The 12,389-nt window shown below is 38.1% G+C and overlaps 1 protein-coding gene across 2 annotated transcripts in view; it reads left to right on the forward strand.

Moving 5' to 3' along the window:
• The first annotated feature begins 1,332 nt into the window (after window positions 1-1,332).
• Window positions 1,333-12,389, forward strand: part of SmF (small ribonucleoprotein particle protein SmF) — a 33,110-nt gene continuing 22,053 nt past the window's right edge. The window contains exons 1-2 of one of the 2 annotated variants that reach the window (XM_067782025.1): window positions 1,333-1,585; window positions 10,433-10,498. In XM_067782025.1, coding sequence (XP_067638126.1) covers window positions 1,408-1,585; window positions 10,433-10,498 — 244 coding nt within the window. In that variant the 5' untranslated portion in view covers window positions 1,333-1,407. The remainder of the gene's footprint in view (window positions 1,586-10,432; window positions 10,499-12,389) is intronic. The other variant, XM_067782026.1, reaches the window with a different exon arrangement.

Genomic DNA, 12,389 nt, shown 5'->3' on the forward strand with positions numbered 1-12,389 from the left:
AGGATGCAAACAACGGTTAATACCTATTTTCCTTTGGTTTCGGGGACGGATATAGCTGAAGAAATTTAATTTTCAATTTTTTTCAATAATTGTTTGCTTCTTGTAGCGACGCTCGAAAGTAGCTTCGTGTGCAGATCTTGAGGCGTAGAAAAATTGTAGCTATATGAAATATCTTGTACGCGTCTATGACGCGGAGCCTCGTGTGCACCTTGCCTAAGTGCGGTACGCAGATCACACGAAAGTAAAAATTCCATATAAAACGCGCTCAAGAAATGCTCAAGAAAATTCCTTGTGGTAAATTTTCTTGAGGTAGTACGCAGTTTACAAGAAATTTAGTACGCTACTTTACTACTATTTTTCCATCAAATTTGAATACGGCAACACCGGTTTCCGCAAGAAATATGTCAAGTGCCATATATTTTTTGAAGAAAAAAGTAAACAAACTGGAAAAATTAGGTAAGCGCATGTTTTTTTAATTTTTCTGCAATAAATAATTATTATTTTATTTCAGAAATGGAAATAACAATAGCTGCAGCACCAAAACGCAAAAAGCGCATAGTGAATTTCACGGCGGAGGAGAAACGGGCACTTATAAGGGAAGTGACATTCTTTTGTTCATGTGGTCTTCTTCTTGCTTGTTTCACTATTCACCGTGGATAATTATACGTCAACATAACTTCCATACTACCATTTTTCACGCAAGAAAAAAGGTTAAAATTTTCTTGAGCAATTACTTGTGATCTGCGTACCGCTCTTTATCTGTTAACTGCCTGACAGGATGTTCAATATGGCTACTTTTTATCTTTTTGACAGGGTGTTCAATATGGAGGCGCATATCTTCAGCGGGTGATAGAAAGAGATACAGAATGAGACAGCGATAGTCAATTACAAATCAATAAGAGATTCAAGGGGTTGTGTAGCGCAACATATAGCTTCTCCAACCCAATTGTAAACCTCACCTTCGAGCGGCGAATCCCGTTTCACTAACAGACGAGGCTCTGGCGACCCCAAGCTCTTCATGGAACTTGGGGGTGGGGAGGGAGGGATGGCCTGAAGGTTCAATGTGGCCATATAAATCGTTCCTGAGATGGTCGGGCCAGCACCTTAATGGTGCTGTGTTGCCGTAGCGTATCGGATCTGTATCCGACAAAGGACCATCACATCGAAAACACTCCCCAAAGCCTTCGGGGAGTAACCTATTTGGAATTCGCCGAACAGAATGTGGTAGTTAATTTGTAGGCATCTTCAATGGCATAGTGATGTGCATGACTTGCGAAAATTTGCTCCATGTCTATCGATAAATCTTGAATAAAAAACAATGTATCGGTTAGTACCAATTCCTAACGCGTTTTGTTCTTTATTTGCCGGTGTTCTCTTATCGAGTGGAATAAATTTACATTAGCCATCATGTCTGCTGCTATGCCAATAAATCCGAAACCATTTCTAAATGGCTTAACGGGGAAAGCGGTTATAATAAAGTTGAAATGGGGTCATGAGTATAAGGGATATTTGGTTTCTGTGGATGGATATATGAATATGCAGCTTGCCAATACAGAGGAGCACACTGCCGATGGTCAAGTGACTGGTAAGTATGGTAACGTTTTACAACACACTAAACTGCGCTGAAAGATATCGGGAGAGGTGTCGGTAACTCTATACGACAGCATCGAACTTTTAATACGTGTCCAAAACGGAAGGGATGTCAACAGCCGTGTTTTGGTGCTAGGATTGCGAATCTGAAAACGGAAAACAAAAATTTTGGGTAACGTTTTAAAAAACGGTGCACCACATAATTTGGTAGTAGTGTAGTTTACGGTACCCACCGAAATTTGGGCCAAGGTTTTCGAGTGAGGTATCAAAAGATGCGTATTAATCTCGAGAACAATAATCCGAAGGCGGAAAAGAAAAATTTTATCTCTGTCCGGAGATATTTGCAGTTGGCCATTTTAATGTGGTTGTTGTTGTGTTTATACCCACAAACAAAATTGTGCATCACCGTGGCGGTAGCCACGGTTATACCACACACCCGGACTTGGCATGGCGTAGCCCAGGGTTATTTTTTATAAGCGCGGCCGAAGGCCGCCAACGCGGAAAGGTGTTCTGCGCAAAAATACTATGGATCCCACCCCCGGTTTCGGAGGGACCCGAGGTCTTTTTTCAGTTTTTCGTTAATATCTTTTGAACGGGTAAAAAAAGTTAACTTCCGCTTTCGGATTCTTGATCTAGACGTGTATACGCGTATTTTGATACCTCACTCGAAAATTTTGGCCCAAATTTCGGTGGGTACCGTAAACTGCACTATTACCGTTTTTTGTAATATTTGTTGTACACACACACACACACTAATGCAAAAATGTGTTCTGCGCGCATTTAGTTTTGATCCCAAAACCGGTGTCGGATCGACCCCAGGGTAATTTTTTATAAGCGCGGCCGAAGGCCGCCAACGCAGAAAGGTGTTCTAGGCAAAAAAAACTATGGATCAGTCCCCATATTTCGAACCCTTTCGGGGTCATTTTACGGTTTTTTGTGAATAACTTTCGATAGAAATAAAATTTTTGATTTCCGTTTTCGGATTCTTAAAACGGAGGTCGATAAAAATTAGGTGGTGCACCGTCTTATAAAACGTTACCAAATCTTGTGTCGCAAAGGGTAATTCTTTACTTTAGCTCACAACTGCTAAAACTACTCCAAAAATATCGGGAGAGATGTCCAACGACGCGCTCTGGACCCAGGATCAGGAATCCGAAAGCGGAAATTTCCTTCCGGAGATATTTGCAAAAAAAATTGATTATTTTAATGTGGTTGTTGTAATTTTGATGCTTTTGTTGTACCCACAAAAAAATTGTGGGTAAAGGTGTTTTGCGCGGATATAGTTTTGGTCTCCAAACCGGTGTTGGACCCACCCAGGGTAATTTTTTATAATCGCGGCCGAAGGCCGCCAATGCAGAAAGATGTTCTGCTCAAAAATACCAGATCTGTTAAATTTGAATTAGCATTGGTAATCAATTAATTAGATGCCCTTTTAATAGCCAATGATTATTTCAATTGCTTTCCGAAAAAAGCAATTACTGTTGTTGTTGTTGTAGCAATGCTCGCCCCACCTAATAGCCGCGACCGATCACAAATTGTCATCAATATCCTCTAACGGGAGTCCAAGGAAACTTGCTGTTTCAACAGGGGTGGACCATAATGAAAGGGGTGTTGGAGGCATTGGTTCCACATTACAATTAAAGTGATGGTTGGTGTCATGTGGGGACACATTGCAAGCGGGGCATACATTTTGTATGCCGGGGTTGATTCTGGATAGGTAAGAGTTTAACCTGTTACAGTATCCAGAACGAAGTTGAGCAAGAGTGACACGCGTTTCCTTGGGGAGTATGCGTTCCTCTTCCGCGAGTTTTGGATACTTTTCTTTGAGTACTTAATTCACTTGGCCATTCATTATGCGTCGAGCGAACTCCTAACCCTTGATGAGGGTTCGTTTGACGTGGCGCTGATCCAGTAGCAGTGGCTCTCATCGGGAGGAAAAGTTTCTGAACTTGCCCTGCAAAAATCGTTGGACCATTTGGTCCACTGGAGTACTTACCATTATACTCCACTGTAATGCAGCAATGGACCAACTCATGTTTCTGCACGAACATATTGTAAGCCGATCATTGCTCATTTTTAACGATTGTAATCACTACACGATGTTAATTGGACTGTGGGTACTCCATGGATTACTCGGATGTAATGCGGAACTGGAGTATATGGTCCAGTCCTAGGACATCGCAATGTTAATTTGACCATATTTTTTGTATGGATTGTGGTTAACTTTGGAGCACTCGGTTGGTCCATAGCGAGTACTCCATACATGCATGAATGGAGTACTCGCGATTTTTGCAGGGTAGCGCGCGAGATTCGTTGCTTAAGTCGCGGAGGGGCTTTTTAAAAAGGAAGATATAAACCAAAGGCAGAATACGCTAAGAAAATCAACACGACTGACTAGGGTGTGACTCTGAATCAAACTGATCTTTCACTTTATTACAGTCAATAATGAAACTTACAATTTGCTGATAATAATATTAATGCTTATTGCTAAATGAATGATATTATTGCTTACTAAGTAGAATTAACTAGCTGTCTACTTAATGTTTTGTTAAATAGCAGAATTCCCAGAATTGCCAGTTGACAACTTTAATTTAGACCGGATATTAATACTTTTGTTTATTTGTGATGTTTAAAAATTTAAAATGAATTGGTCAATATCGTCTGCTGCTGACTCTGCACTTATATAACTTGGCGAGCTATTGACCTTATTTGGTAGAGTAGCGGAATTATACGCAACTACCCTCCCTTTTAGATTGGAATTCTCCTGAATTCTACTATTTAATTTTATAATTACTTTATTATGTTTAAAAATTTAAAATGTTACAACCATTATTATTATAATAATTATGCTTACGATGCATACATATGAAACTTTGCTATGGTTATACAAGCTTGCAATACTCTGTAAATTTATTTTATTAAGTTTAATGACATCCGTTAAAGTTATTTTTTCTGTAAAATTGCGTATCATTTAATTTTGAATGTATATTGTTTTTCATCAATATTTTCTTTTGAATTTGAAAAATAATAATCATTTATTTTTAGTGAACAGTTCGTATATTGTAACAAATTATTTTCTACTAGAATAACTGTATTTTCTGTACAAGTTTGATTTATTAATAAGTTTCGGGCATTCTTGATAAGAATTGTATCTATATCAATTTCTATTATTTCTAGCTCTTTGTTTTTAGTAAATTGGCAATTTGAGTTTAAAATACAATGTGTGCTTGGCTTTAATTTTCCTAGCTGTTTATTTTCTTCAAATTTATACGTTTTGTTGTTGTATTAAAAAATTTCTTCGATTTCGTAGTCAATCTCATGATATGAATCGTTTGGTATTGGAATAATGCATCTAACTTGAACATTTACAAAAGTTACAGGTATTTTTATACTAAGTATTAGAAATGTATTATTAAAAAATGCTGCTCCAGATTGTAGTTCATTATTTCATTCATGTTACGATATTAGGGTGTATTATCTTGTACTTGGCTGCCACTATGCTATAAAGTATCTGTTCTATTCTAGTTTTCAGCAGTTAAATTTTTGTTAATTGCTCTAAATATAAACTTCTTTCATATTCCTCATCAAGTGATTTTTGTATAAGGTTGAGTCCTTATCTATTTTAATTTTATCGTTATTTATAATCTCGTCAATCTGTTCTAGGGTGCTGCTAAAATAATCGTTTATAAAGACCTGTTTATTAATTTTTTCTCCTGTTTGTAAGAGGTGATTTTTTATATCCTGTTTATCCTCGTCGTCCATCGTACCAAATATCCATTTTGATAAGGTACCGCCTGCATTTATCAGCCCTCGCTTGTGTCGTTTGTTTTTCGGTCTTAGCGTTAGAAATTTGCTCCTTGTGTGTGCTATTTCAAGTAATAAAAGGTCTTTTGGTTTGGTTGATACTACGTTGTCCGTCATTTTGTTTAAAATGTCTTCTATCCTGGTTATATTAATCATGTGTAAGATAATTTCAGTGTCTTTCACGATTTCTTGCGTCTTAAATTGAATGTCTGTAAATCCTGACTGATCCTTAATTTTAGTCACGACGATCTCACAATAGGATTTAGATGTCCATTGTATCATCAATATTATCATCATTATTATCATCATTTTTATCTGTAAATTGAAGAGGTCTTTTAATATTACATGGATGAATACCATTGAGACTTTTCTTCTTATATTTTGGTTGTTCGTTGTGCCTTAATGCTTTATAATATTTTATAAAGCCTCTTCTCCTAGTTTCTACGTAGCTTTCTCGTTTCTTGTTAAGTTTATGGATAAATTTTCCCATAGATAACTCCATATTTTGTCTAATTTTTTCTTTACTAATCTTGCCATTTTGTACTTCTACCGGGATACCTTTTATTGTTGATTGATATCTTTCATTATAAGTTCTTATTGCTTTTTGCATAATTTGATTGATTGGTAATTTCTTGTTCAAATAATATATTATCCTAAATATCTCAGCCACAGAGGTGTGCATTCTTTCAATATCTGCATTTCCTGTGTGGCTATTAGGTTTCGTCAGGTGTAGTTCGATTCTTTCTTGATCTAAAAATTCCTTCAAACGTACTGTTTTGAATTCATTATCCGCGATTATTTTCTCTGGTTTTCCTATTTTAGAAAAATGATTTTCTAACTGTTCAGTTATTGTGATGTGATTTCTATCTGTTAAGGCATATACTGCTCCAAATTTGGAGAATTTGTCTATTATTGTTAGAAAATGGAACCGCTTTATAACGTAAGTGTATATGTATTACTTGATTTATATACGATGGTGTTTCAGTGTAAAAAAATTAACGTTTGATGGGGTTTCTAACATACTTAACTTCTTTACAAATGTCACATTGGTTAATGACTATTTGTACCAATTCCATTAACTGTGGGAAATAAATGTTTTCTTTAATTTTATTATATGTCTCCTGGATGCCAGAATGCATACTCTCTTTTACGTGGTACAGTGATATCTGTTTCACTGCCTCTACCTCGGTTTCAATGTCCCTTGCCCTCATTGTACATTTATAGAATTTTAATTGGTTGTCATCTGAAAACATTTCCCTTAACTTCTGTTGCACAATGTTATATTTCGTATCGGTAAGCTCTGAGTATATTCCATGATCCTATATAATGATCCTTTGGTGATATACTTTCTAAAGATTTCTCCCATTGTATTAAAATCGCTTTCCGCTATAAAAAGTATTCTTTTTCCATGTAATTGTTTCATTTCTTCGATCTTGTTATTAGTTAAAATAATTTGTGTTTTATATTTGTTTACAATTTCTTCTTTGATAAAAAAATGATCTTGAAGATTTTCTTCCGCTGAATGCATTGTAGCCATAGTCTCATCTTCTAGGTTATTTATCGTTTCCGAATCAATTTTCTTATCCTTGACTATTGGTAAATCCCTACATTTATCAATTTCTTTCACACTTTCCATTTTGTCAACTTCATTATCTATTCTACTCAAAAAGTCTGCTACTTGATTTTCTTTCCCTTTTAAGTATTCTATGTTGAACTGATACTCTCCTAATTTTAGAAGCCATCTTTGATGTCTAGGTGACATGTCCTTTCCTTTATATTTAGCATGTAGGTATTTTATTGGCTGATGGTCTGTAAAAATTGTAAAATTTCTTCCGTAAAGGTATGGTCGTAAATAATTAACACTCCATAAAATCGCTAGAAATTCTTTATCTGTAGCAGAGTAATTTTTTTCGTGATCATTTAGTGTTCTGGATATCGGATGCCCTTCTTGTGATAAAACGGCACCGATTGCGTAGTTCGACTCATCAGTAGTTAGAGTATATGGTTTATCAAAATTAGGATATCTCAAAATTGGGTGAGAACTAATTAGTATTTTCAATTTTTCGAATGCTTCTATATAGGTTGGATCCTTAGTATTGATCTTTACGTTTTTTTTTTTAAGTATTTTGTTATAAGATGTGCTACTCGTGCGTAGTCTTTTATAAATTTCCGGTAGTAACCTGTCACTCCTAGGAAACTTTTTATTTGTTTCTCCGATTTAGGTAACTGTAACGCTTCTATTACCTTTATTTTATCCGGATTTGGTTTTAAGCCATTTTCTGTTAAAATATGCCCCAAAAATTCAGTTTCTTTTTTCATGAAATTGCATTTGTCCATTTGAACCTTTAAATTTGCTCTTTCTAGCACCTTAAAAATTTCTGTTATTGTCCTTACATGCTCCTGAAGGGATGTACTAAATATCAAAATGTCATCTAAGTACACAGCACATGTTTTATTGAAGTCTCTTAGAGTTTCATTCATTAGATCTTGAATGTTGCCGGAGCATTTTTCAATCCAAATGGCATTCTAATAAATTCATGCAACCCGTGAGGTGTTGCAAACGCCGTTTTCTCTCTATCTTGTTCCCTTATTAAGATTTGGTGATAACCTTTGGCTAGATCTAATGGTGTAAAGTGTTGTGCTTTACCCAGTTTGTCCAAAATTGAATTAATATTAGGAAGAGGAAATTTTTCATCTATTGTTACTTCGTTCAGTTTTCTGTAATCTATCACAATTCTATATTTCCTTTCTCCAGAATTATCCTTTTTTTTGGGTACAACAATTAATGGGCTAGAATATCGTGAGCTACTTTTTCTTATAATTCCTTGTTCTTCCATTTCTTTTATTTGTTTCCTCACCTCTGCTTCATGTTGTGGGGGATATCGATATAATTTGCTGTTAATCTGTCCGTCTGTCGTCGTCCTAATTTCGTGTACGACCTTCGTCGTGCTTGTTAGTTGGTCACTCTCTTTAAAAAATAAGTTTTTAAACCTTTTTATTATTTTTTCAACCTCCTCTCTTTCTTCCTTGTTTAAGTGGTCAAGTCATATTCTGCTCCAGTCAAACTTGTTTGCTTCTAACGTATGAATTTCAAGATTTTTATACGGGTTACTTTCAAACTAAGTTGTTTTTTCATTAAGTGTTATACATCCATCCACTAAATTGATTGTTGTGTTAAAACAATGAAGTAGATCGATGCCTTTTAATGGAGTTACTTTCCACTTAACTCTTGCATAATTCGGAAGATTAAATTCCGTTGGGGCTTCCGTCAATACTTCATATTTAATTATATCATTTTTAGTTATTGTACTAAATGCGATTGGATTCTTCAGCAACATTTTTTTCAAATCGTTTATATCACTATCGATTAAACGTATACTTGCTGCAGTATCAATCAGAGCAAAATATTTCTTGTTCCGCAATGTAAGCGTTATGGTGGGAAGACAGTCCGAGCTGGTCCTCGAAAAAATTTTGCTCCTCTTCATCTGGGTTTTCATTAAATTGGGTCCTATAATATTCACAATTATTTAATTCTTCTTTTCTTCTTGGTTTGCCCGAATTTTTTCTAAATTATCAATCTGCATCGGTTCCGCTCGGTCTTGCCTAGGTTGATTACCGCAATTTTGACCGGAATTTGGCCTAGGGTTTCCTACCTTTGGGTACCTCTGAAGTTGATCTGAACTACTTCTGTAGTTATTATTTTGGTAATAATTTTGAGGACTCTGCCTCCTTTGTAATGACACATTTTTCCTATTTTGGTATGACCCTTGCTGATTTTGTCTTACTTGTGGTGAGTTTCCTTGACTATTTCTAAAATTACCAGAGCTTCTCTCGCCTTGGCATGTGTTTTTATTTGGAACTTGTGGCGTTTGGTTATAGTTTTTCTTCGGCCAATCTCTATACCTTTCTTCTCTTCTATATATTTTTCTATATTCGGGTCGGATACACGTATCCTCGAATCTTCTTTGATTCATTATGGATATAATTTGGCCTAATTCCCTACATTCATATATTTTGTCTAGCAACGTGCCCTGTGTCATCTCCTTCGTTGTGTTTACTAAGAGACTATCTATGTTAGTGAGATCTATTCCCTGACCTCCCCTATAGTATACTATAAGCTCATCGGCTTTATACTTGATATTTTGAATTTCAACAGCCAGTTCACTTACCGAGTTCACCTTAAGGGCTGTGATCCGTTTGTAGATCTCGTGAGGCTCCGTGTCGGGCTTATATCTCATCTTTAACACTTCTTTTATCAGTTGCCAGTCGTCTGGGCGAGGGATATTTATTACTACGTTTTTCGCTTCGCCCTGTATGGTCCGGTAGAAGATCATCCTCGTCGCCTCCTTCTTCTCGTTTTCGTTGTCTATTGTTGACAGCAGGTATTTTGTGCTCGAGAAGAAAGAGTTTACCGATACATCGCCTCGCCCGGTGAAAATTGGTATCTGGGCGATGTTCTTCGACAGCCGGTCCGTCCTCGTATGGTCCGCTCTGTGTTGCAGCTCCAGGTATGCTGCCCGCAGCGCCTCCAATTGTTCACGTCTTGCCAGTTCCTCGATCAGATTTACTGGTGCCATTTGAGCTGGATCCTGAGCCATTGCCCTTCTTAAGTCGTATTCTCTTTGCCTTGCTGTGCCTATTTTTTTTTTTTGCACTATCTCTTTTTATTTATGTCCGCTATTTGTGGGTGGTGCACTACAATCCTGTTGCGTTCACTTCACTGCCACTTATTTCCATATTTTGTGGGTGGTGTTCTACAAGTTTATTGTGATCACTGCACTGGCACTTATTTCAATATTTTGTGTGTGGTGTTCTACAAGTTTATTATTGTGATCACTGCACTGCCACTTATTTCAATAAGTTGTGGGTGGTGTTCTACAAGTTTATTGTGATCACTGCACTGCCACTTTTTGTTGCTGATAACAAGTTTTATTTTGTTTTTATTTATTTTATATCCTAGAAGGTCCCGCCAACTCCTGAGTTGACTACGGAATCGCAGGATTGTATACGGGTGTTAATTAGTATTATATATTTTTAGGGGAACGTTTTCCGGAAGAAGGGAGCAAAGGGCGGTTGGTCATAGGCGCAGATGCGAACGAGAGAGGTGAATATCTATTTTGTTACATCCTGCAAACCAATTTGCAGATAGCCAACAGGGGAAATGTCCCTACATACATTGGTCCAACATCCAGCAATGTTCTCGATATTACATTGAGCTCCGAGCGTTATATATGTTAATTTGACCATATTTTTTGTATGGATTGTGGTTAATTTTGGAGCACTCGGTTGGTCCATAGCGAATACTCCATACATGCATGCATGGAGTACTCGCGATTTTTGCAGGGTAGCGTGCGCGGGTTTGGCGTTTACTACGCGCAAACGGAAAGACGGGTGCGAGCTGTAGTAATGGTAAGGAACCAGCTGCATTCATATATGCTGCCTAATTACACCACTGAGGACCTCGTAGCGGTGGCCGTTGAGAAAAAGAATAAGCAGGCATTTATCCTGGCGTTCTGCTGCATGACCCATGCTGCGGACGTTCCACCGATGGAGTGCAAAATGCTAGTACAGGAGGAAGGGATCAAAGGGCGGTTGGTCATAGGCACAGATACGAATGAGAGAGGTGAATCTCTATTTTGTTACATCCTGCAAACCAACCTGCAGATAGCCAACAGGGGAAAAGTCCACCCCAGCGGGTTAGGGGATCAGAATATACCCGCGGTAGGTATGCCTGTCGTAAGAGGCGACTAAAATACCAGATTCAAGGGGCTGTGTAGGGCAACCTTTCAGGTTGCCAGCGCAATATATAGCTTCTCCAAACCCAATTGTCAACCTCACCTATACGCGGCGAATCCTGTTTCACTAACAGACGACGCTCTGGCGACCCCAAGCTCCTCATGGAACTTGAGGGTAGGGAGGGAGGGAATGGTCTGAAGGTTTAACGTGGCCACATAAATCGTTCCCGAGATGGTCGGGCTAGCACCTTAATGGTGATATGGTACCGGAGCGTACCGGATTTGTATCCGGCAAAGGACCATCACATCGATAACACTCCCCAAAGCCTTCGGGGAGCAACCTTATCGCTACAACAACAACAACAACAGGGGAAATGTCCCTACATACATTGGTCCAACATCCAGCAATGTTCTCGATATTACATTGAGCTCCGAGCGTTATATATCAAGGTATGATTGGATGGTTCTTGATAGACCATTCTTTTCCGACCATGCGTATATCAGTTTCAGTATCCCCTAAAGAGGGTAGAGAAGGGAATAACCTTTAGAGAATCCTAGGTCAGCGAACTGGACTAAATTCCAGACATGTAGAAACAAAACTGGGACAACCCAGAGAGGTTGCCAATGTGGAGGAAATGGAGGAGTAGAATGAATTCCTAACAAGGACACTTATGACTGCGTATAACAAAGCTTGCCCTCTAAGAAGATTCAGAGGAAAAGCAAAGCCGCCATGGTGGAGCAATGAGCTGAGTCTTCTAAGACAGGTAAAGAAATGTTTAAGCTCACAAAGAACGCGGAAAGCGAAGCGTGTCGGGACGAGCACAGGGATCTACTGAGGATCTACAAGCGTGAAATTTCCAGGGCGAAGAGAATCTCATGGAAAAGTTTCTGTACGGACTTCCAGCGAAACAGCACGGTTGAAAAAAATCCTAGCAAGGGGAAACATCGTCCAGGGACTAATAAAGAGAGAACAGGGAATGGTCACGTAATAGTGAGGAATCTCTTGAGGTGCTTCTCGACACACATTTCCCATCGGGAGACGGTTTAGAAGAGTCAGCAGACATCACCCTCACTTCGATCACGGAGCGGGTAGTGCCGGGTTTGGTGACCGATACCAAGATCGAATGGGCAGCGAAAACGTTTTCTAAGTTTAAATCGCCGGGCCCAGACGGTATATTCCCGGCCATGCTACAAGTTTCAAGAATGGCGGTCGTGGAATGGCTTAAAATAATATTCGATGGGTGCATAAGGTTGAATCAT

The sequence above is a fragment of the Eurosta solidaginis genome, chromosome 4, assembly GCF_040869045.1.
Source record: "Eurosta solidaginis isolate ZX-2024a chromosome 4, ASM4086904v1, whole genome shotgun sequence".
Taxonomy (NCBI): Eukaryota; Metazoa; Arthropoda; class Insecta; order Diptera; family Tephritidae; genus Eurosta; species Eurosta solidaginis.